Source organism: Artemia franciscana, chromosome 1, assembly GCF_032884065.1.
Source record: "Artemia franciscana chromosome 1, ASM3288406v1, whole genome shotgun sequence".
Classification (NCBI taxonomy): domain Eukaryota; kingdom Metazoa; phylum Arthropoda; class Branchiopoda; order Anostraca; family Artemiidae; genus Artemia; species Artemia franciscana.
Genome location: NC_088863.1, coordinates 38152966 through 38179767, shown reverse-complemented (window position 1 = coordinate 38179767; position 26802 = coordinate 38152966). Strand labels below are relative to the sequence as shown.

At 35.3% G+C, this 26802-nt stretch overlaps 2 protein-coding genes and 1 long non-coding RNA gene across 5 annotated transcripts in view; 1 reads left to right on the top strand and 2 right to left on the bottom strand.

Moving 5' to 3' along the window:
- The window catches only part of LOC136029233 (uncharacterized), a 114897-nt gene extending 88911 nt beyond the window's left edge, over positions 1-25986 (bottom strand). The window contains exon 1 of the long non-coding RNA XR_010617997.1: positions 25785-25986. This is a non-coding gene — a long non-coding RNA (uncharacterized LOC136029233). The remainder of the gene's footprint in view (positions 1-25784) is intronic.
- Positions 1-26150, bottom strand: part of LOC136029209 (protein DEK-like) — a 45668-nt gene extending 19518 nt beyond the window's left edge. Inside the window, exons 1-3 of one of the 2 annotated variants that reach the window (XM_065707364.1) lie at positions 26010-26150; positions 7482-7610; positions 1746-1935 (exon numbers count right to left, since the gene is read on the bottom strand). In XM_065707364.1, the coding sequence (XP_065563436.1) occupies positions 1746-1935; positions 7482-7541 (250 nt within the window). In that variant the 5' untranslated portion in view covers positions 7542-7610; positions 26010-26150. The remainder of the gene's footprint in view (positions 1-1745; positions 1936-7481; positions 7611-26009) is intronic. The other variant, XM_065707375.1, reaches the window with a different exon arrangement.
- The window catches only part of LOC136029216 (ubiquitin-conjugating enzyme E2-22 kDa-like), a 104494-nt gene that overhangs the window by 14783 nt on the left and 62909 nt on the right, over positions 1-26802 (top strand). The gene's annotated exons all lie outside the window — the stretch shown is intronic.

Sequence of the window (26802 nt, the reverse complement as noted above, 5' to 3'; positions counted from 1 at the left end):
CCTTGTGCAACTTAAACAGAGACAAGAAATTTACCTTATGAAGCATTAGGCGTCTGATGGAAGCTAGAATGTATTTGTTACCTCCCACAAAGGCCTTGCTTCTTCATTGATGTAATTCTTCAGGTAAATTGAATTTTTGAAGCAGTTGTTCCTTTAGGATGAACAAGTTTAGGACTAACTATTCTGTATTTGTCCATTGAAGAAAGCTTTTTTGTATTTTCTTTGAAAACAATTGAAAAACGACAATATTGCCCATCCCCTACGCATTGAAAATTACATTTGGTTCCCCCACCAATATTATTGTGAATTGACTACATGTATAGGCCTTGAAGGGGCCTCAAACTTCTTTAATTTCCTGAACATTTCCTAATCAAATTATTTAGCCTTTTTTGAAATCTCCCTCTCCCTTCCTAGAAAAAGAAACTCATGACTTCCACTACTGTTTTTCATGTTGTACCCTCAGCAAACACCCATTTTTTTCTGCAAAAACACCAACGGTTGTCAACGTACTCAACACCAAGTGTGTAAGCGTGTATTTACTTCTATTAGCCATCATTTCCACAGAAGGGTCATAAAAAAGGATCCAATATAATAATGATAACGGGCGGCTGCATTGCTACCACCGGCCTTAAATAAACCTATGTTTTTTTGTTTGTTTATTACCTCCCAATGTGTACTTCACAATATTATCCTGTACACCTCTAAAAAATAATGGAAAAAAAAAATCCTACAGGTTAAAAAAATCCAAGTTTGCTTCGGGTCAAAGTTTCCAATTGTAGGAATTTCTCATATTCATTGATAGAAGCCGGAACGGAGATTAATTCTTCAAACATTACCAACAAGAAATAATTGGTTTCTACAGCTAAATATATATATATATATATATATATATATATATATATATATATATATATATATATATATATATATATACATAAATCTATATATATAAAAATAAGTTGTCTGTGTGTGTGTCGAGTGACGTCACGTTTGTCGACTGACGTCATTATAAGAATTGAGCTGTATGCGTCATGAAGTTGTTTGTCGACTGACGAAATTACAGACCGGGACACAAATGACGACCGTGACACCGGGACACAGGGAATATAAATGACGAACGAGACACTCAAAGAGAAATTATAGACTGGGACACCGAGATACAAATAATGACCGTGACAAAGGGAATATAAATGACGACAGGGACACAGGGAAACAACTACAACGGGGACGCTGGGGGGCACAGGGGGGATATATAAATGACGACCGGGACACACCCCATATATACATGTATATATACCAAAAATGGTGAACATGACGTGCCTGTATATTCCCCTATAGATGATCAAAAGCCTTTTCTAGAAAACTATTATGATATACATAGTAATCTATGTAAATAATGGAAAATCTTTATTTGAGATCAAAGCAAATTCTCTCAAGTATTTAACCACCCATGCTCGGCATTCCGTGAATTTTTAAAATATATAGTATAAACTTCCGGAACAAGTTTTTTTTAGCGGGAAAAGATATCTTTACAAATTTTATTTTTATTTTTTTTTACTTTCTTATCCAACTTAGCATATACGAACCCCTCCTCTCCCATATAGCCAATAATTTTTACATAAAAATACGGTATTTGCTGTTTCTGTGATTCTAGAATCATTAATTCTGTCCTAAAAAAAAAGTGAACCAAGAGTCACCCATAACAACTCAGCAGTTGAATCTGAAACCTAACTTCAGATACTTACCACCCAGTCTTGAATACAGAATCTTATGCAATAGTTTGAGTTGATCCATTTTTTTCTCGCTGTTGATGACAAAATTCACAAAGGGAATTCGAGCCATTGTTTCTCCTTTGCCATACTGTTCCATTTTGGTTTGGTTTCTACCTTCTTCAAACACTTCTTTCTTTGCCCGCTTGGGTCCCGCTTGGGCAGGCTTAAAAAAAGAAATGAAACTATATTTGGACTATTTTCATAGAAGCGAGATGCAGAAGCATGTTATGGAAGACAAATCAAAACAATTAATTGTGTTGCGAGAGCAACACTTTGGTTTTGTCCCGTTTTTTTTTTTTTGTTTTTTTTTTTCCTATGCCGGCGATCTCAGCTTATTCCTGGAAACTGGTAAGGGTCTAACCTGTGCGGTTTTTACGGAAAGTGTGGACCTCAGGCCGGATTGATGAATATGACATTACATTTTGGAAAGCTCCGTAGAACTCTTGCCTGGGGCCAAAAAGGATGGTTTTTGCTTGTCCTCGAGCCAGAGCCTATGGTGTGCTAAGTGAAGTGGAGTTATATAGCCTATGTCAGAGAGGAGTATCTGAAGTTGTGCAGCCAAGCTTTCGTTTCATCAAACCATGTTTCTGCTTTCGAGTGGAAAGCTCCGTTCTAGCAGGCAAGCAGGCAGGCACCAGTTTCAAATTGAAGATGGACTAAAATCTATAAGTGTTAAATATATGCGGTAGTTCCCCGGCCCCACAGCCAATATATCTTCTTTGAGTGATAAATAGAAAAATTTACAGAAACAAAAAAGTGCGATTTTCCCACGGGTCCGAAAGTGCTGCCATCTATTGTTTCTAGCCATTTCTGTTCGTGATTTCAGCTGACTTTACCATTCTTTTTTTCTACTTGGGATTGCAATAGAGAAATGGTATCAGATATACCTCTTAAACTTTAAAAGTTCTCTCATTGCTAAAGAAATTAGAGCTTATCCTTTGCTCCTTTCTAAGTGGTGGTGTTAGAAAGTTGGCCTCCGGCAAAAAAGTCAACTTTTGAACTAAGACAGATAGAATTTTTTTTTCAATGACAATCGATAGACCTTGATAAGCTGATCAAAGTATATGTCATCCATTTTTTGTTACAAAAATTCCTTCATGACATACACCAGTTTGAAAGTTTCAAGGGGTTGACAACTTCAGTGGTAAGGTACACACTTGAACCAAAAATAGGCCGATACCAATTGTGAGATATGTAGGGGACTTCCAAGCAACAGTTGATTATTAGCTTATAATCATCTTTGGCAATGAGAGGTTTGCAACTTTTGCTGATTGGTGTACCTATTATCTGTTTCTGGTGTAATTGATGGTAAGAACAACTTGGTTCCCGATTGTAAGACATGTAGGGGAGTTGTAAGTAATAATCGGCTGTTAGGCTACAATGACTTCAGCGACAAGGGGTTTGGAACTTTTGCTAGTTGGTGTACCCATTATTTGTTTCCGGTGAACTTGGATGTATATCCCGGGAGAGGGACTTGTAAGTAAGAATCGGTTGCTAGAGGAGGCTCACGAGGGGCTACAAATTTGTGCAAATTGGTACACATCTATGAAATCAGGGACCCATAAATTTCCTGTAATGACTCGCCATCCAATAATAAGCGATCCTGGATGGCGAGTCATTACAGGAAATTTATGGGTCCCTGATGGTATTTTGATCCTGAAAAGTTACAGATAGCTTTATAATACCAACTAGATTACATAAGATAATGTTCCAAGTTTCCATCCGTCACGATGTCTACGATTGAAAAGGATAAAGTTCAACCGGCTGCAAAGTGACATTTAGGGGCCTAGTAAGTAATAATCGGCTGTTAGGTTACAATCATTTTCAGAGATGAGGAGTTTGCAACTTTTGCTTGTTGGTGTACCCATTATTTGTTTCCGGTTGAACTTGATGTCTATCTCGGGAGAGGGAATTGTAAGTAAAAATCGGTTCACTTTAGGCTAGAAATTTGTCCAAATTGGTGCACATTGTATTCGATCCCTGTAAATCTGTCGGTAAGAAAGTTCATATCGATGGTCTATCAATCACTGTAACCTAGCATTAAGATGTTACGCAACGGGTACAAACGATAATACAAAACAATGAGGTAGTTTCGTAATAATTAATAGAATGTCATCTATGGTATTTTGATCCTGAAAAGCTCCGGATAGTTTTATAATTAATACCAACTAGATTATACAAGATATTGTTCCTAGTTCTTTTTTGTTGTCGAATTAAAAAGATTCGAAAATTTGTTGCACAATTCCTTTTTACATTTCAACAAAATACGTCTACTATAGGCGAAGAGTAAACTGCACAGCAACACTTTGGTTTTGTCCCATTTTTTTTTGTTTTTTTTTTCCTATGCCGTCGATTCCAGCTTATTGCTGGAAACTGGTAAGGGTCTAACTTGTGTGGTTTTTACGGAAAGTGTGGACCTCGGGCCGGATTGATGAATATGACATTATATTTTGGAAAGCTCCGTACGACTCTTGCCTGGGGCCAAAAAGGATGGTTTTTGCTTGTCCTCGAGCCAGAGCCTATGGTGTGCAAAGGATAAAGTTCAACTGGCTGCAAAGTCAATTTAGTCCCTTCTTCCAATATTTTTTTTTTTTTTCAACCCTGAGGAATAGCCTTTGATCATCTGATAACTGATTGTGTTATTCTTTGTCTCTCACGGAAGAGGGACTTGTAAGCAAGAATGGGTTGCTAGAGGAGGTTCATGAGGGGCTACAAATTTGTGCAAATTGGTGCACATCTATGGTATTTGATCCTGAAAAGTTACGGATAGCTTTATAATACCAACTAGATTATATAAGATAATGTTCCAAGTTTCCATCCGTCACGATGTCTACGATTGAAAAGGATAAAGTTCAACTGGCTGCAAACTCAATTTAGTCCCTTTTTCCGATATTCTTTTGCTGTTGTTTTTTCAACGCTGAAGAATTTGATCATGTGATTACTGATTGTGTTCTTCTTTGAATATGCCGTTTTGAAAGCTTTGATAGTTTTGACAACTTCAGCATTTAACCGATAGCGAAGAAACAAAACCAAAGTGTTGCTCTCGCAACACTTTAATCGGCAAAGCCGGACAAAGGTTGCCGCAACACTTCACGTTGCCCAGGCAACGTAGGTCTAGTTGATAACCTTCAATCTTTTACATATTGCCGAGCTTACCATAAGAATTTTTTCTTTTAATTTGAAGTATTTCTGAGGTGATACTTCATCAAAACATTTTTTTTTTAGCTTTTCTGCATTCTTAAGTACGAAAATAACCAGAACTAAGCAGAAGCAGTTTAAATACAATGAACACATATGTGTAATTTTTAAATGCAGTCAATCAAAAAACACTAAAAACGAAAATCATGGTTGCACTTGCTAATCCCCTCCCCAAAAGAATTTTTCTGGGGAGGCTCTTCATGTTTTGCTTTTTCTAATCTCGGTTTTTACCATACTAGCTAAATGACAAGAAGAGGGTGAAACTCCGCTTTGCTTTATCTCAGTCTTTAGAGGACGTCTTTACTGTTTTTTAAAGATTGATTTCAAACAATTTATTTAGAAGTTTTAAACAGTATCTGGAGAGGATAGCATGCATTTCTTTATTTTGCTGTGTGGAGTATAGTGTAAGAATTTAAATGTGTGTTAATTTTGATGTTCCTTTTCATTTGTTCTTTTAACTTCTTTAATTCCTTGTATCCTCCTTTTAATTTAACTGCTTAATTTTAACTCCTTTTAATTCCTTGTTCTTTTAACATGTTATCGAAGCTGAGCAAGACAAAACTTACAAGCCATACCTGCACAACAGACGGACGGAGGGGCTTCAAAACTGATCTAAATTATCCCCCTGAAAACTACTACCCCTTGAAAACTTAAACACTAGGAAAAGAATTGCCTCTAGAACTGGACAATGTCTTAGGCTTTCAGAGCGACCCATACCAAACAAGAGGCTAGGACAGTAAGACTCAATCTCACATGTTCATAGCTATGATATTATGTTGGTTAAAGTTTGTAGAAACATTGTTCTTTGGCGATCTAAAAAAGGCCAAAAAAAGGACAAACAAAAAGAGGCCAAACAAGAATGAGGCTGCATTCGAAAGAAAGTAGGAAGAGACCTTGGAAAAGATTTGACAAAATGGAAAGTTCGTTGGAGGGGGTATACAGTACATCTATGTGGATATTTATGCCTCAGTTGAGTTGGTACTACAATGAGTTGGTTAAATTGGTGATTTTGATTGTTTTTTCTTCTTTTCTTGTTTTTTTTCCATAATTTCTTCCTTTTTTTCTTCAATTGGTTCTTTTTTTCTCCTCTACCGCCAGTCCTTTTACTTCTTCAATGGGATCTTCTTCTTCTTTTCTTGACTCTTCAACTTCTTTCGTCGTTTCCGGTTCTGAACTGTCGGGATTTTGTTCAACTTCCATCTCTTTCGTTTCACCATTGGTTTTTACCTTTTTGAATAAAATTTGATCAGTATTTTTCACTGGAGAATAATTTTAGGTCTAGTTTTGTTCCAGGTTCTGTTTACATTGCAGCGCCAAATGATCCAATATTTTCGTAATAATAAGCGGCCTTGCAACAAAACAGCACCACGTTGAGAATTCCATCGTCGAAAGTTTACTATAAATTGACAGCATGTCACAGTACAAGTTTTTATAGAACACAATTTCACAAGAGGGGAACTTCCTAACACCCAAGATCACATCCAGAGGGCCGGCGGTACCCAGTTTGAGCCCACCTCTATCTCTGAAATTTTTGGCCGAATTGTAAAAAATAAATTTATAAAACAATAGTAACTTGATGCATATTGACACATTTTTGTTTTTTCAGCTTTTACAAAATACACCCCCCCCCAACCCAGAAAAAACAACAACAGCCTTTAAGTCTTTTCACCGTGTACATCTATTTAAAATGGGATGATGCCTAGCTCAGTATTACAGCACTGTTTGAACATATCTTATTAAATTATTTCAAAAAACTAGCAAATGGAAACAGCTTCTGAGTTTAAAATTTTTTAATTAAAATTTGAAATCCTATACCATAGAAACTGAACCAAGGAGCAAGGAACGCTAAGACCTATGAGAAAATCTTGCGGTTGTTCTTAGAACGTCTTCCATTTTCTGTATACCCCCAGAGTATTTTTTACACTTTCCTCTCCCTTGCTCCACCCTATTTATATTTCTCTATAAGTGCCTGCAGTCAGAATTTCCTTCTATTGCGAACACCATTATCTATACAACGAATTAATCAAACAGTTCGTGGTAACGAAGTGTCGTAAGGAGTGTTTGCTCTTGTGCTAAAGTTTTTCATTGTTTTAAAAAGTAGAGTTGTGAGAAAGAGTTAAATTTTAGCGTAAAGAGCGAGGCGTTGAGGAGGTGGCAACCCCTTTCATATAAAGAATAATTTCTGTTCGCTCTAAGCTTTAATGTCGCTCCTTACTTGCAGTTAAAAAACTAGTTTTTTTATATATTTAATTTCAGTTCAGAAGGTGGCCCTCTTACCAAGGGAAAAATTCTCGTATTGGCAAGCTTGTAAAAAGTTTGGTTCAGAGGGGGGGGGAGTTTTCTTTTTACTGTGTTATATTTTTTTGGGAACATTGCAAGGTTTTGCAGTTATCGGAAAATATTTAGTATTTAGGGGGTAAGGGGGGGGTCATCTCCCTAAAAGGAACCCTTAGTTGCACACCAAATAGACACAACATTTGATTACTACTTCGTTATTAATAAAATACATACCGATTCATCAACTTCCGCCTTTGCTTGAGCCTCTCTACCACGAGCAACATCTTTTTCCATTTCTTCTTTTGGAGTATGTTCTTCAGAATTGGTAGACTCTTCTGGTTGCCTTTAACTTGAGCTAATCTTCTTTGAAAAAAAAAACATATTTCAAAAATAGTTCTTTGATGAAATTATGATTTTGATTAATTTGATTTTATTGATGAAAATATCAGAAACATACCTCTTATAATCCTTCTAACTTACGACCCTATAGCTACAATAACTTGGAAAATATTCGACGAGGACTCCAGGTGTCAAAATTTCCAGAGTATATAAGAACTTCTGTACCTCTTATCTCAGTTGTCTTTGGCATCAAATATTCAAAACTTCCGCTTAATGTGCGCTACAAGAATGCCATCTAGCGGCGAAAACGAGGGACATTTTCTGGTAAATATTGAATAATTCACACAATTGACCAACAAATAAAGTGAACATACCATTTGATGCTCTTTCTGAATTTAATACTGTTTTTTTTTGTTTTTTGTTTTTTTGCCACAAATTCAAATTTTAACCAAAGCTTGCCCAAATATATAGCCTATAGGCCAATAACGTATAGCCCTATTACACAATTTCTCATGTATTGACTCTTAAGTTTTCATTGTTGATTCAATTTATGGATAAACTTTATCTTTGGGTTATTTATGTGAATTATTCAATATTTACCTTTCTTTGTGCTTTATTTCAGCAGTGCATGTATTTCTAAAGATTTCTTTTTTATGCTCCTAGGAGAGGGAGGGGGATTAGGTACTTGAAAAGGCATATTTTCAGTTTAAAATATAATTTAAATAGCATGAAAATTAACAATTCACCTGATGCCTTTTTTACACCCTGTTAAAACTTAATTATTGCTTCTGGTCAAATATCTTTTCTAATCCATATTTAATACAGAACGTGGGTTTAAGAAATGACTGTCATAGAGAACAGAACAATTATCAACATAAAATCAACCAAGGAAAAGTAGCCGCGAAAAAACAACAGAGAAACAAAATAGCCAAAGCCTGAAGCTGAAGTGCAAAAAAAGAGAATAGAAACTAGACATGGATCAAGGATTTAATTAAGGGATTTAACCCATTGAAGGTGTTTCTAGTTAGCATAATTCTTACATATTAACAGGGGTAGTGTTCTGTCTCGATATTTATAATCAGATTTCTAGTCAATAGTCTTAGAAATCCTTTAAATATCAACTTTAATGAAAATAAAACAACATTTGTGAAAATTATACTCAACACAATTTGAATTACACTTTTATATAATTAAATAGTAGCCAGAGACTTTAGCATATAAGCTTACAGACCCTTAATGTTTGCAGTTGATAAAAATTAAATGCAATTTCTGAAATATATACTTGGTACGTTTTGATTTAGGGTGGTCAAACAATAATTCTACGGGCTATATTTGTTGACTTTCAATCATTTTTTATGACCGTAAATATTCCTGCATAATCACAAGTCAAAAGATAAGCAACGTATTTATATACATAAAGTTGAAGACTGAAAGAGGCAGCATTTGAAGCTGGAATAGGCCAAGGAGCCAAAATAGAGCCCTCTGTTAATATCAAATACCTTCAAATCTTCAATATCAAACTGATGGTATTTCTATGAAACTAAGAAAATAATAAAAAAAATTACTTTTTTTGGCGATGTAAAACCTAAACTTGAGTAATTCTCTGCTTCAGTTATGAGAGCCTTTTAGGTATGCATTGAACATTTAAGTTTCCGTTATGCCTTTAAAATGTTAATTTCATTACAAAAGTAAGCTGCAAAATCAACATTATTGTAATATACTTACAACTTCTTTAGGTAAAACTTGAATGAAAATCAAAAATCAGGCAAAAGTTTCTCCAGAAAATGTCATCATACCACACATGGGCTTTCGACTAACTTCAGTCCGGTGAAAAAACTTCCGAGATACAAAGGTAAATTTGGAATTGTGGCGGTAAAGCGAAAATTAATAGATGATTTATCGCAGAATTTCGAGTTGTAGGGATAGTTTTCAGGTCACTTCAACTTACAGTGGTAAAATATAACACAAAATTAAGGTAAAATTAGAGTTTTACTAATAATGTTTTCTTCTTCGACTTAGACTAGTTCCGAGGGGATTGAATTTAATACGACATATCGAGGATTTTGAGTTATCGAGATTGAACCGTATTTATTTATATGTAAAAAAAATTAGGACGTTTAGGCTTCAACCTTAAGAACCACGAAAACTCGGGGGGGGGGCAATTTGCCCATAAACCTCTTGATTTTTACTACTTTTCCAATATTTCCTATCTTTAGTACAAATCACCTATTCTTTTATTTTTTATAGAGTTCACTTAACCCAGTTTATAGAAACTGCTGTCACGTCCGTGCGACATCTGACTTTGATTTTTATGATTGACTTAATTATTCTGCCAGCATAGCGCCAGCGTTAAGAAATCAGAAACCATCCTTCTCCAGGACACTCAGTGTCGGGCGTTCGCGGGTACACCTGGAGGTCTTTGTACTCCAGAGCTCTGTTGGGGAAAACTTTGAATTGTGGAGGTAAAGTGAAAATTAAATGACGATTTGTCAAATAAAACTCCAACTGAAATCCTCTGAATTTCTTTCCTAACAATCTGACAATTACCTTACTGGCAACAAAGCAATCTTCCAATGTATGGACCTTGTCAGCATAATAGTTGACTTTACTTTGTGTCAAGTCAAATACCGTAGTTTTGGGTGCAAAACTAATAACGGTTTCAAATGAATTCCTGACCCTCCCACCCATAAGTCTGAAATTGACGAATTACCTTGCAATAGCTGGTAAATTACCAGCATCCATAATTTATAAATTTTAACTTATAAAAGAAAACAACTTGGTAAGTGTGACTCAACTCTAAGAGTTAACAGCATTTACATTATGAATTCATGGGCAAAACAACTTCACGGGCAAAAAAAGTTAATTGAAAGATTTTCAACAATGAAAATCTTTGCCCTACCCTCAGATTTGAAAAGAAAGCCAAGCCACCTCTTCCTGTTTTCGTGAATTGATATCACCGATTATGCAGCCGTTTAGGGTGGAGAAAAAAAAAGGTAAAAAAAAGGAAGTGCTGGTAACTTTTATGGTACCTTTCACATTAAGGGCTTCTTGCCATTTTGGAGAGTAGTTCAGTTAGGTGAATGGAACTTTCAGGAATGAATCGAGGGCCCAAAAATTATCCTGGGAAGTGTCAAGTTACTACATCAGCCCTTTCCTAATTTTCAGGGCATTAACCATTTCATACATGACAGGTTCTTTAACCAAAATTGGGACCATTTTTTTTTTAACCTTAATTTTGGGCTCTCAATTTCTTTTTACTGGCTTTTAATTTTTGAAATGAACAATCCCTAGCATTTTCTTACCACAGTTTTTTCCCCATAAGGTTCAAAATCACGATCCCTCTACTATAAGCGTTTTCCAAGACTTTAGGCCCCCCCCCCAATGTCACCAGATCCAGTTGGGATTTAAAATAAGAGCTTTGAGACACGATATCCTTCTGAATATCAAATTTTTATTTATTGAGATCCGATCACCGTTTCGTAAGTTAAAAATACCTCATTTTTTCTAATTTTTCAGAATTAACACTCCCCCCCCCAACTATCCCTAAGAGAGAAAACCCGTTCCAGTTATGTCAATTACGTATCTAGGAGTTGTGCTTACTTTTAGCACCAAGTTTAATGCCGATCCCTCCACTCTAAGCGTTTTCCAAGATTTTAGGTCCCCCCCCCCAACGTCACCAGATCCGGTTGGGATTTAAAATAATAGCTCTGAGACACAATATCCTTCCAAACATCAAATTTCGTTAAGATCTGATCCCCCGTTTGTAAGTTCAAAATACCTCATTTTTTCTAATTTTTCCGATTTAACCGTCTCCCCTCCACTCCCTCCCCCAGATGGTCGAATCGAGGAAACGACAATTTCTAATTTAATCTGGTCTGGTTCCTGATACGCCTGCCAAATTTCAACGTCCTAGCTTACCTGGAAGTGCCTAAAGTAGCAAACTTAAAACAGACCGACAGAAACTGCGATCGCTATATGTCACTTGGTAGATAGCAAGTGCCATAGAAACGAAGTGGATATCACATTTAGTAGACTACTAAAGAATAAAAAGGACACAAGGAATCACCCCTCCCCCAAAACAGGAATATATCTTCATTCTAAATAGAAAAAGTCTACCACTTTATCTCTTTCGGAAAGTTTTTCGGTAAGGACAAAATTCAAGATTCTTGAATTGGAAATGTCAATTCTGGTGATAAAACGATTTATCTGTATGAACAAGCACCCTATCCTACAACAAGCAAGTAGCACCCTATCCAAAAACAAGTAGTTAACATAATTGGTAGAAAGCCAATTGAAGGGGCCAGAAACAATAATGCTTTCCCCTTGAAAGATATACCATGCCCATCTGTATGGGGACCCTCTTTTGCCCTCCCCCTCTCCAATAAAAATACCAGTGATAAGCTCCTGGCTGACAGCATATGCTAAAAATAACAAAGATTCACTAATTTTTTTTTTGGTTTCCAGCCCCATTCCAGTATTAACTGATTTTCTTTTTTTTAACCTAGATTTGTCATCTCCTTAAATAGAGCTTTAACAATTAACATTTTTATTAGTGCCTATCCTACTGAAATTCAAAAATATCGGAACTGTCAAATGTAAACTGCTCTTTATTTTTCATGAGCATGCATCCAACCTAGCACAGCCTCACTAGGGATTTTGAAATGCTAGAATCTTGCGTTGTTTTTAATGAACTGACGGATCTGAAGACTTGATTGAATTCACAATTGAGATTTACTGCCTCAGAATCTCCTTTTAAGTAAATTAATTCCCTTATATTTTCTATCAACAGACTTGCAGAAAGAACATTGAAAGTAAACTACCCCCTAAGCCAAAGATGGTATTACACTCCCCTTCCAATCCACCACTATGTACACAGGAGTTCTATAAACCCAGATATCTCAAAATTTTAAAGATTTAACAAGTTTTGATGTTTTGAATTGACCTATCGTCAATTTTTATAATGTTCTAAATTTGTTCATATAAATTAAAGAAACATTGTTTGCAACATCTATTTTGTACTTGGCTATCAGCTAAAGTGCATGGAATTTTTGGAACATTTTCTACAGACTCTGGAGTGCATTGACCAATCACTGTTGGCTAGAATTCTGGAGATAATTTAAAGGGTTGCATGGATTATGAATTATGTTTACCACCCCTTCTTTCTATGAGCTTAAAGGACTCCCATGGGAGGAAACAAAGCCCACACTGACTGATGGCTTCTATAAATTTGTATAACGGTTAAAAAACAAATTATAATGCATAAAACATAAATAATACGAAATATAATTCTTTTTCCTCAGTTTAATTGATCCAAACAAACAAAATAAATAAAATCAAATAACCAAATTACCCCCCCCCTCAATCTGGTTCTACTCTTTTCAAATACAGAGGTTCTGATAGGCAAGGGGGCAATTACCTTCTTGATCCTTTCCCTCACCTAGATATTAAAATAGTGTCTTTTTTACAATTTCACTTAAAAAAAAAAAAAAAAAAAAAAAAAAAAAAAAAAAAAAAAAAAAAAAAAAAAAAAAAAAAAACAGAATTGCCCACTCCCACTAAAATAAAATTTTATTTATAATATTTATAAAATGTTAAGGGGGGACTCAATTTTCAAATAGGAAATTGCGTTCACTTAAAAACTGAAAACAAAGCGGACGGCAAAAAGGTCTCTGATCGATATTCTGACCTTATAGAATAAACAAAAGTATGAAAATAACGTTACATTTAAACTCTTAAAACCTAAATCTGGAAAAACTTATAAGTCTCATATTAGTCGTATAAAAAGGTCAAAATTCACAGAAACATGGACTCCGCGCCCATCAATATCGAAAACCTCAGAAGACGAAAATGAACCTCCTCAATCTAGACTGAGTGAGCTTAAACCTTTCAATTTTAAACAAGGAAAGTTCCATTTACCTCGTAGTAAGAAACCCCCAACAATCCCCTTTAAATAAACACCACTTAAATTCAATTTTATCCACCAGCCCCCCCCCCCCCAACGTAACATATGGTTTGGTCCATATTTATTACAATTCATCCTCAATCCTTATAAAAATGGTTTTGTATAACAATAGGCCCTTTAAAAAATAACCAAAAATGATGTACCAAGTATCAATAAATTATATTTCTTTGTCCCCTCTCCCACTTTTATCTTTTTAAACCAGTTTCATCAATTACTCTGTTTGGGCATACCTATAAAGAACATACAGCCCTAAGCTAGCTTTATGTACCAAGATTTTCTATTTTTACATAGCCCCAACAAGAAGAGAATAGAACCAAACATAAATAATAATAGAGCTTGCACTGATTGTTTAGACTACCTCAGCTTCCACCGAGGATCCCATCTAATAGGCCTAGATTAGAAGGAGCAGGGTGATTTCTTTGACTTATCATTTGGTTCTGCAAATTAAAACATGAAAAAACAAGTTCCCACTCCCTCCACAATGTGCACCACATTCTAGGTTAATTTAATAGTCCAGATTATATAATTTAGTCAGATTCTAATATCTCTCTCACTGCGCATGATGTCAGAAGGGCCTTTGATTCACTAATTCATGAGCAGATTATTTTAAATATGGGCCTAGCAGGTGTTGACCCATGTATGTTAAATCCTTTATATGACATGTATCAGAATTTAAAAGCTGATCTTAAGCTACCAACAACACTAAACCTGACAAATAACCCGGTACTTCCCATTAAAAAAGGTGTAAGGCAGGGTGCATTGACATCACCTACCACAACTTCAACTTTTTCTTTATTCAACTTAAAAAATACAAAAACAATATTATGCCCCAATAGAGAGCAGAGCTTGTAAGGCTGGAACAGTGCAAAAACACAGAAGAAACATCAACATCTCATCGTAATAATGATTCCAAAATTTAACACGGCAAAAGACAAACAAAATAGAAAAAAGTCATAATAGAGAAGTAACAAGGATAAGTAAATAAATAAATATCGGGCAGGAGGGGCGTGGGAGGCCATCTCAGACACAGGGATAAAAAAACAAACACACAAATAATTTAATTTTCCATCATCAATGGTGAATAATCAAAATTTTAGCACACGATCTTTAATATTTGCTTTTTTAAATTTAGCTGAGATTTTTGGGATGGATCAAACAGAATTTTATCATTCAGCTTATCAAACAGTTCGTGGTAACGAACTGTAGTAAGGAGCGACCAGGCTCAATAGTAACCGAAACTCTAAAAAATCGAATTTTGATACCAATAGTTACATCAAAAGAATGGCATTGTAATGCTGATTTTAAATATACAAGTTTCATCAAGATTAGCCCTATCCATCAAAAGTTACGAGCCTGAGAAAATTTGCCTCATTATAGAAAATAGGAGAACACCCCCTAAAAGTCATACGATCTTAACGAAAATCACACCATCAGATTCAGCGGATCAGAGAACCTTATTGTAGAAGTTTCAAGCCTCTATCTACAAAAATGTGGAATTTCGCATTTTTTGCCAGAAGACAAATCACGGATGCGTGTTTTTTTTTTTTTTTTTTTTTCAGGGGTGATCGTATCGACTCAGTGGTCCTAGAATGCTGCGAAAGGGCTCATTCTTACGGAAATTAAAAGTTCTAGTGCCCTTTTTAAGTGACGAAAAAATTGGAGGGCACCTAGGCCCCCTCCCACGCTCATTTCCCCCCTAAGTCACCGGATCAAAATTCAGAGATAGCCATTTTATTCACCATAGTCGAAAAACCCAATAACTATGTCTTTGGGGACGACTTACTCGCTTGCAGTCCCCATGGGAGGGGCTGCAAGTTACAAACTTTGACCTGTGTTTACATATAGTAATGGTTACTGGGAAGTGTACTGACGTTTTCAGGGGGATTTTTTTGGTTTGGGGGGGGATTTGAGGGGAGAGGGTTACCGGGGAGGATCTTTCCATGGAGGAACTTCTCAGGGGGGAAGACTTTCAATGAAGGGGGCGCAGGATTTTCTAGCATTATTTAAAAAAACAATGAAAAAATAAATATGAAAAGTTTTTTTCTACTGAAAGTGAGAAGCAGCATTAAAACTTAAAACGAACAGAAATTATTACCTCGCTCTTTACGCTAAAGTATTTTTAGTAATTTCAACTATTTATTCTACGGCCTTTGTGATTCAGGGGTCATTCTTAAGGAGTTAGGACAAAATTTAAGCGTTAATGTAAAGAGCGAGGCATCGACGAGGGGTGAGCCCCTCATATACGCAATAAAAACATACGAATATAGAAGTTCGCTACGTAATTTAATTCGTAAGTTACGTATATTTTTTACTTATGAAAACGTTCGTAAAAAATTATAAGTTTTAGTTGCCTTTTTAAGTAATAAAAAAATTGGAGGGCAACTAGGCCTCCTCCCTCGTTCCATTTTTCTCAAAATCTTCCGATTAAAACTATGAAAAGCCATTTAGCCCCAAAAAATTAATATGCATACTTCGTTTTAATTATTTATGTGCGGAGAGCCAAGATCAAACCATGCATAAATTCAAAAACGTCCAGAAATTAAAAAAAAAAAGTTATTTTAAATGAAAGTAAGGAGCGGTATTAAAACTTAAAACGAAAAGAAACTACTCCGTGTTTGAAAGGGGCTTTTCCTTCTCAACACCCCGTTCTTTACGCTAAAGTTTGACTCTTTTTCTTAACTGTACATTTTAAAACAGTACAAAACTTTAGCGCAAAGAGTAGGGCGTTGAGGAGGAAAAGCCTCTTTCAAATACGGAGTAACTGCTGTTCGTTTTAAGTTTTAATACCGCTCCGTACTTTCATTTAAAATAGCTTGCTTTTTTTTGTTTAATAATTGTTAGCAATGAAGGGAATTTAGTACCTAATCGAAAACCTTGACCTTTCAGAACTTACAAAAGGAATTCGGTACATCCCAGACCTCCGACAATCCGAACGAGGTAGTAAAATTAACAGAGATTTGTCATAGAAATAATTTTTTGAATTTTGGATTTGAAAATGCCATATGAAAGTATTCAATATTCGTATATCATTTAAATCTAACAAATTTAAGAAGAAGAATAATGTTTTAGTTTCCGACACATTTTCAAGTTTTGAAGGTCGATGTAAGAAATTTCAAAGTATTCTTATTGCCTTTTTTTTGTAGTACCTGTAAGGGTTTTATATGCTCTCAAAATGTATTAAGATATACAACTGAGCAGTAATTCAAATAAGAAGTAATTAGAGAGTGGTAAATTATTTTTTAAATGGTAAAAGGAAAAATATTCTTGACACGATACATCCACCCAATATTTTGAAAAGTTTTAATATTAAATACTCAATATGATTATGAAATGACAAAAGAGGATCAAGAAAAAACTCCTAAATAACGATATGATTGGACCCTACAAATTTTTTGATCACCAATCTGAAGCTCCTGACGAGAAATCTCTCGAGTGACACATTTTGAACAACCAAAAACCATAAAATTAGTTTTCGTAAAATTCGGTACTAGATTATTGGAAACAAGCCATCGATTAACTGAGGTAACACTTATAGTCAGATTTTCGATCAATGTCGATGAATCCCTAGCTTTAACTGTTATAGCTGTATCATCTGCAAATAGAATTGCATGGCTAATATTCTCATGCAAACCTCGTGGAAGATCATTAATATAAATCAAAAATAGGAGGACCTAATACTGAGCCTTGGGGGACACCAATATCAATAAGACTTTAAATTAGTCATTTTTCCACATACGTCTACTACGATTTTGCGTCCGCACAGGTATGATTTAATAATTTGTAATCCTTTCCCTCTTATGCTGGAATTTACCATTTTGTCAAGAAATATTTCATGATTTAAAGTGTCAAATGCTTTTTTCATATCATAGAAAACAGTAGCCACATGGAAATCATCATCTAAACAATCATTTATTTCTAATAAAAGAGCTGCAACTGCGTTTTCTGTCGAAAGGTTTGCCCTAAATCCAAATTAAATAAAAAAAAACAATTTTTTTTAAATGAAAGTAAGGAGTAATTTCTGTTCGTTTTAATGTCGCTCCTTACTTTCATTTAAAAAAAAACTTGTTTTCTTATTCAATTTCTGGACGTTCTTGAATTAATACATGTTTTGATCTTGGCTATCCATACATAAATAATTAAAACGAAATTAGCATATTAATTTTGTTTGGCTAAATGGCTTTCTCAGTTTTAATCAGAAGATTTAGAGAAAAAAGGAGTGAGAGAGGAAGCTTAGCCCTCCAATTTTTTGATTACTTAAAAAGGCAACTAGAACTTTTAATTTTTTACGAAAGTTTAGTGAAAAATATACCTAACTTACGAATTAACTTACGTAAGGAACTTCTATATTCGTATGTTTTTATTGCGTATTTGAGGGGGTTCATCCATGTCGATTCCTCACTCTTTACACTAGAGCTTAAATTTTGTCCCAATGTTCTCTTTAAATGTGGGTAATGTATGTGAATCCTTCAATATTTACCTTCCTTTATGTTTCTAATAAGCAGTAGACTATATCCATTTCTCAAGATTTCCCTTTTTTGTGCTGAAAAGATGAGGGGATGGATATTTGAAAAGGCAGATTTTCAGTTTGCAATATAATTTAGCTATGATGTAAAGTGAATATCACTTGATGTCTTTTTTATGCTCTGTCACAATTTAATTATTGCTATCAAAGAGAAATTATATTTTAGTTCCAAACGAGGGCCAAATTTGCAGAAATATTATGTAAACATAATTCCTTCAAAAATGCAAATTTTTTTTTAGGAGATACGTAGCCCTAAAAAAATACAATCTGCAGTGATGTCATATTTGAGGGGCTTTAGGATCTTTTAAAAGATTCTGAAAACTAGTTGTTTAATAGCTACATCATCTAAAGCCAATTACAGTTTGCTTTGTATAAAAAGAAGGCTTAGAAGATTTAACCTGCAAAGCTGTATAAGACAATGACACAACCAATAGTTGAATATTGCATATCTGTATCCAACATCTGATTCACAGCTTATTGAAAAAGTGCAAAAATTAGTATCAAAGTTTTTTCCTTATTTAAAGTGCTTGCCTTATGAAAGTATACATGGCAGTATACAGTATCATAATATTTATGACATTTGTATGATTCATTTTACTCATTGACTCTAAAAAGAGTTTAATTAATTTGCATCTTTGTGCATTCTGGTGTGTTTGCTTTTTTGCAATGTGTTCAGCCTAAGGAGTTTGTTGGTTAATTGCAGAACCAATCAATACCCAGGGGTTCAGTTCTTGTACATTATCTTTTGTGTATTGTTACTTATTGTTTTGTGTACTGTTGATTTGTCATGCAACAAGCCTAGGATAAAGCAACCGGTACTGGGACACGGACCTATTCTGGGACAGAATCTTTAATTGGATTGCAAGTTCAATACTGGGACAAAAAACTTTAATCTTGGACACCCAATCTATACATTTTTCTGGGTTACTTCCAAAAAACCTGTTTAGACATTCTTTGCTGATATCTATGGCTCAGGCTCTTTGTCTCGTTATTAGACAGTTTAATATATTGAAATTTGTTATATTAAATTGAATTTTCTGAGAGAAAATTGTTAATCCAGGATTTTCTTTGGGGGGGGGGGGGTACGCATAATGGGTTACTTTGATAAACTTGCGAACAAAGAAATACCCGCAACTCAAAGGGAACCTCAACAATTATGCGTCATAGGTAGGTAGTGGAAATGGTCCAAAGTGCTAAATGAGTTTTGCCTTTATTTTAATGTTTTAGGATGAACAGAGGAGGTGATATGTCATATAATTCAGAGCATTACTTGGATGAAAATAGGCAGCAAAGTGGCCACCATTTCCTCACAAAAATCAAAAACTCGAATTAATTATTTTTGTACTTCTCATACATTTACTTTCTCTTATACAAATCACCTAAAAAACAACTAGGTTATGTTGTAAAAGTCACTCTACAAAAAAAGGAAAACCCAAAAAACTAAAACAGACTGCCAAAAAAGTAATGATAGGCCTATCAATTTCTATGCCTCAGTGCCATAGCAAAACTCGAAAAAAAAAAATTTGACAGTAAAAAGAAGTAAATTTCTCTTTTCAGTCCCGTTGTGACAGCACAATCCTGATATATCATTTTGACAGCCTAAAGAAGTCAGGATTTTAAATTTCTCCTCCTTCTTATTCCAAAACGGAGATTTTTGTCTTGCAGTTGGCTTTTGTGGTAATACGAACAGATTCCATTCATAAACCTAAATTTAATTAAATACTTTTTTGCGGTATGCGACTTTCATAAAATCTAACAGAGGCCATACAAAGTGACTAAAATCCTGTTTCAAACTTGTTAGCAAGAAGAAACAGTCTCAATATTGAAAAAGAGCTAAGAGTTAATGAGAGCTAAAGAGCTAATGACACTTTGTGACGAGGCAAGTAGAGTTATAAATACCTATTTTTTTCTAATTTTTCCTCTCCCTATAGCCCCCCAAATGGTTGAATCTGGGAAAACGACTTCATCAAGTCAATTTGTGCAGCTCCCTGACATGCTTACCAATTTTCATCGTCCTAGCACGTCCAGAAGCACCAAACTCGCCAAATCACTGAACCCTCTCCCCAACTCCCCCAAAGAGAGTGAATCCAGTACGGTTCTGTCACTCATGTATCAGGGACATTTGCTTATTCTATCCACCAAGCTTTATCCCGATTCATCCACTTCAAGTGTTTTAAAAGATTTCCCCCTCCAACTCCCCCCAATGTCAAAAGATCTGGTCGAGATTTGAAATAAGAGCTCTGAGACATGCATTCCTTCTAAATAACAAACTTCATTAAGATCTGATCACCTATTCGTAAGATGAAAATATCCCAATTTTCAAGTTTTCAAAGAATTCCGGTTTCCCCCTCCAACTCCCCCCAATGTCACAGGATCTGGTCGAAACTTAAAATTAGAGCTTTAAAGCGCAAGATCCTTCTAAATATCAAATTTCATTAAGATCTGGTCACCCTTTCGTAAGTTACAAATACCTCAATTTTCAAAATTACCCCCTCCCCAACTCCACCAAAGAGAGCAGATCTGGTCCGGTTATATCAGTCACGTGTCTTAGATAGGTTTTTATTCTTCCCATCCAGTTTCCTCCTGATCTCTCTGCTTTAAGTATTTTCTAAGATTTCCGGTCCCCCTCAACCCCTCCCCCAATGACGCTGGATCCGGTTGAGATTTAAAATAAGAGATCTGAGTTACGAAATCTTTCTAAATATGAAGTTTCATGAAGATCCGATCCCTCCTTCGTAAGTTAAAAATACATAATTTTTTCGAATTTTTCAGAATTAACCCCCCCCCCCCCAATAGAGCAGATCCGTTCCGATAATGTAAATCACTTATCTAAGACTTCTGCTTATTTTTCCCACCAAGTTTCATCCTGATCCCTCCAATCTAAGCGTTTTCCATAATTTTAGGTTCCCCCACCCCAAACTCCCGCCAATGTCAACAGATCCGGTCGGGATTTAAAATAAGAGATCTGAGAAACGATATACTTCTAAATATCAAATTTCATTGAGATCCGATCACCCGTTGGTAAGTTAAAAATACCTCATTTTTTCTAATTTTTCAGAATTAACCCCCCCCCCCAACTACCCCAAAGAGAGCGGATCCGTTCCGGTTATGTCAATCATGTATCTAGGACGTGTGCTCATTTTCCCCACTAAGTTTCATCCCGATCCCTCCACTCTAAGTGTTTTCCAGGATTTTAGGTTTCCTCCTCCCAACTCCCCCCCCATAGTCACCGGATCCGGCCGGGATTTAAATAGCAGCTCTGAGACACGATATCCTTCCAAACATCAAATTTCATTAAGATCTGATCAACCGTTCGTAAGTTAAAAATACTTCATTTTTTTCTATTTTTTTCGAATTAACCAACCCCCACTCCCCCCCCCATATTGTCAAATCGGGAAAACGACTATTTCTAATTTAATCTGGTCTGGCCCCTGATATGCCTGCCAAACTTCATTGTCCTAGCTTACCTGGAAGTGCCTAAAGTAGCAAAACCAGGACCGACAGACAGACAGAATTGGCGATTGCTATATGTCACTTGGTTAATACCAAGTGCCATAAAAAATAATAGATTTGACGGTATTTTACATGATCTGACACGGGGGCCCTAATTCCTCATAATTTGGGCAAAACGCTAAAGTTTGGCTCTTTGCCACAATTCTGCTTTTTAAAACAATTAAAAGCTTTAGCGTAAAGGGCGAGGGATTGCAGAGGGGACAACCCATTTCATATATGGAGTAATTTCTGTTCGTTTTAAGTTTTAATGTCAGTCCTTACTTTCAGTTAAAAAAACTAGTTTTTTTTATGTAATTGATATAAGAAATGATTTGTATACAGCACACATCAAGGAACCGAATGAGTTTAGTTCTGCACAGTTTAAGGATCAATGTAATCTAGTTAACTCTACTATACAAAAGAAAATGAGAAACTTTTAAGGCGAAGAATTTAAGAAAAATGCATCAAACCCTAAAGCCACTTGGAAAATTATTAATGAAGTGACCAGAGGTAGTCATGCTCCACAACAGTACAGCCTAAATATTGGTGGCGAAATAGTTCGAGATCTTGACAAAGTATGTGATTTGTTTGCTTATCATTTCTCAAAGATTGATGAAACTGTTCAGAGTGAAGCGGCAGTGAACAACGAGTTGCTGATAGAAGAATCAACTTTTGAGGACCTAAGAGGTCAAGATTTTGAAATGAAATTAGAACCCTGCGATTCTGTAGAAACAGAGAAGATTGTTTCTTCAATAAAATCAAACAGTGCTGGGACGGATGGCCTCAACCTATGAACTCTAAAATCAGTGCTTCCGATTATTCTTCCAGTACTAGTATTTTTGATAAATCTGTCAATGGCAGAGGGTCAATTTCCCTGTTCGCTGAAAATGGCCAAAGTCATCTCGCTTCCAAAGTCTGGGACTCTAAGTGACCTTTCAAATTTGAGACATATATCAATACTACCCATCATTTCAAAGCTATATGAAAAAATAGTGCACAAAAGACTATATGAGCATCTAACAAATTGCAGATTTTTGTCTGAAACTCAATTTGGATTTAGAAACAGACATTCAACTGCGCATGCCGCTTTAAATTTAATTGATAAGGTAAACGGCGCACTGGAAACAAATTATTTTTGCATGACAATTTTCATTGATTTTAAGAAAGCTTTTGATACTGTTGATTTTGGAATTTTGTTGGATAGATTGTCGAAGTTAGGTATTAGGAATAAGTGTTTGAGTTGGTTTGAGTTGTATTTGCGAGGTAGAAGTGTAAAAGTTCTAATAAATAATGAAGTTTCACAGGCTTACCCATTGAATTGCAGAGTGCCACAAGGTTCTGTCCTAGGTCCTCTTTTATTTTTATCTATGTAGATAGTATGAGATTTTTTGTCCCTGGTTACTTAACATTTTTTGCCAACGACATTGCTATAACTGTTATTGCCAAATCGTTGCCAGACTTGATAGACCAAGCAAACAGTGCTTTAAAGGGACTACATACGTTTGTTACACTCAGTAAACTTGCTGTTAATGCTTCAAAAACAAGTTACATGGTTTTTAGAAGGCTTTCAACAAGTAGGGCTGCTTTGAGGCAAAGACCCTTACAAGAATGAATTTCAGATGCTTAGAAACAAATTTAATATATCTTAAAACCATGTAACATATAACATATGTCTTAAAACCATATAACATATGATATGTATAAGAAAGGGATTGTCCCTCCTTCAATGCCCTGCTCTTTACAGTAAAACTTTGTATAAGAGTTCTAGCAAATTCCCCTGGTTTAAAATTTCTCATGAGAAATTTTCTTTCTTCAAATATAAGTGTGCCATTTTTAAAAAATATAAAGGAATTTTAAATATAAAGGAGTAGGCTATTTTTGAGGTGGAATTATGGCCTATGCAACAAAATTCTGAAAGGAATCCACAACTAGATTTTTTTTTCAGAATGTTCCAATCAAAATTTTGAGATAGCATCCTGCTTTCTATGGCTGTAAATTGTCCTTTTTGGCTAGCTGTCTAGGGTTAAACAGAAAGGCGATCATCCATAGTTGGGTTGGGAGAATTTCATAAAGAAAGCTTTAAATGAAATGAGAATTTTCTGGGAGTGTGAATAAGGAAGCAATGAATAGATTGGGATGGAAGAGGACTGAGCTTAGCCCTGTTGGCCTCAGGCGGCTTGGTGCTGTGGTAATTTGTTTGTAGTAGAAGCATTCTTTTGTTTAGAATAGTTGAAAGGCCAAACAATTATACCTTTTGAGATACCACAATCCTCATGGGAATAGGCCTAAGCTATAAAATTTGCCCTTGCTTACGTAGCCTATTATAGGGAAGTATAGATACATTTTTGAGCGGGGGGAGGGAATTTTCTGCTAGTGAAATTTTTCATGGGGAGAATTACCCATGGGAGGGGGGGGCAAGTTTCTAGGGGGTGAATTTCTCATGAGAAATTTTACATCAGGGGAATTTGCTAGAATTCTTATACAAAGTTTTACCATAAAGAGCAGGGCATTGAGGGAGGGACAATCCCTTTCATATACATGTTATCTTTTATATAGTTTTAATACATGTTATATGGTTTTAAGATATATTAAATTTGCTTTAAACATCTGAAATTCATTCATGTAAGCGTCTTCACCTCAAAGCAGCCCAGTCTGCAAATAACAGCTGGATTTTTCAATCTGAACAGGGTCAGGTCCAAGGAGGGCACAGGGGTGCACCCCCCCCCCCAGCCATGACAAGGTGTTGGATTTGTGGTTGGGACTGCTTGCTCTGGTTTGTGTCTGGACAATAGTAATTTTTCTTTGTAGCCTAATTGATTTTTAATAGTTGAGTTTTTCATAAATTTTTCAATATTAAGACTGTTTCTTTTTGCAAACAAATTTGAAACAAGACTTTAGTCACTTTGTGTGGTCTGTTAGATTTTTCTATTGTCACATACCACCAAAAAGTATTTAACTAAATTTAGGTTTATCATTGGAATCTGTTTGTATTACTACAAATGCCAACTGCAAGGTGAAAATCTTTATTTCATAATAACAAGGAGGACAAATTTAAAATCCTAACTTCTTTAGGCTGTCAAAATGATATTTCAGGATTGTGCTGTCACAAATGGACTGAAAAGCAAAATATTTACTTCTTTTTAATGTTAAAACTTTGTTTTTGAGTCTTGCTATGGTGCTGAGGCAAAAAAAATTGATAGGCCTATCATTACTTTTTTGGCAGTCCATTTTGTTTTTTTGTGAAAAGGGGTGGCTTTTACAACATAGCCTAGTTGTTTTTTAGGGGATTTGTATAATATAATATAAAATTTGTATATTTGTAAATGTATGAGAAGTGCAAAAATTATTAATTTAAGTTTTGATTTTTTGTGAGGAAATGGTGGCCACTTTACTGCCTATTTTCATCCAATTAAAGCCCTGCATTATATAACATGTCACCTCCTCTGTTCATCATAATACATTAAAATAAAGGCAAAACTCTTTAGCACTTTAGATCATTTCCACTACCCACCTACAATGCATAATTGTCCATGTTATTTTAAATTCTTGAGTAAATTTTTAAGTCTTGGTAAAATTCTAGTGAATTGACTTCTTTTTATCTTGGAGAGGGTTTAGGTCAAGAAAATGAAACTTTCAGGGACTAAAGGCTAAAGTATGTCCCAGGAAGGTATTTTAAAGTACCCACCTCCACTCCTTCTCCCTTTAGAGGGCCCTGAAATTTGCCTACATGACAGGTCTATACCTATTGAAGTTTCAACAACAGTTTACCTTAATTTTTAGTTACTAGTTGCTTTTTTTCTGCCTTTAGTTCTGAAAATGCAATTCCTGTTATTTGAGTAGAATTTTGAGCCATATCAATGTTTTTTTTTGAATTGGGAAATGTATTTGCATAGCCGATCTTTAAAACCTTATAAAATGGAATTGAGCAAAGTTATGAAGCTGAAAACAATTTTGTTGTACTTCAACTAAGCAGAAGATCTAATTTGCAAGGTTTCACTTTTATAACACATATTTTTAAACGTCATCAAAAATCAGGGCCCTCTAGAGGGAGGAGTGGATGTAGTTGCTTCAAAATATCTTCCTGGGACATGCTTGACAGTAGATTCCTCCCTGAAAGTTTCATTTTCCTAACCTAAACCCTTTCTGAGATAGCAAAGAAGTCAATTAACTAGAATTTTACCTTAGTCTTTACTAACTAGCTTACTCAACCAGAAAATATTACATTTAAGAGTGCTGAATGGTAAGACCAAACTCTATGGTTGTCCTTAAAGGTGGATTAGGAAGAAAATAGTCGACAACATGCCTAAAATTCTTCTATAATGGCTTCAAGCATTACAATCGCCTAGGCTTAATAGGCTATCCTAAATCTATATTGACCACATGGTTAAGTAAGCCTATGTTCATTATTTTAATGCAGGAATTTCAGTGAAAAAAAGTAAACATAAACCTGAAGAGCTATGATGAATTAGAATTCCACTAATATCTATAAAAATATACAAATCACGCTTTGCTCATTCTCTTTCCTCACTTTCCCTAACATTAATTAAAGCGGGAAAAGTTGTTAAAATTAGTTGCTGTTGTTAGTAGTAAAATTTGAAGTTAATCTAGGAGAAAATTTTATGTAGCGCTAAAAGCGCCCAAATTGTTTCTGGCGAAAATAATTTTTTCTTTTTTGCCAATAACTATTCCTGGGGTAAAAGGAAAAATGCAGTTTTCAAGGTTCAAGATTCAATCGGGCTTGATAAAAAAAAGAAATAACTAAACTTAAAATAAACTGCTCTGTGACAAGACTCACGTTGAGACCCAAAATTTCAATAGTCATGAACACATTCTATTGAAAGAATAACGGTTTGGATTTTTTCAAAGGCTATTTAAACACTGTATAACTTTAATGCAGATGTAACGTTGATTTCCTTGAGTTAGTGTAGATGAAGTAAAAATTAAATTGGCAAAATATTGGAAAGCCTTACCATATTTCCTCCAATGCCATTAATGTTGCATTGAGCGTCGATGAAGCTTCTCCGCTCGTCTTGGAGTGATGAGGCTTATTCAGATTCTAAACCTGAGATGTCAGTCAAAAGTTCACCACAAATGTGTTCTTTGGGCGACCCCGTCTTTTTGTGTTCCCTGGTTTTCACTCGTAGGCTTTCAAAAGAAGGCGATCTTCTTTAATATGGAGTACTTATCATAAGTAGGTCCACCTCGTTTTCTTAGAACAATAGCAATGAGAGGCTTGCCAG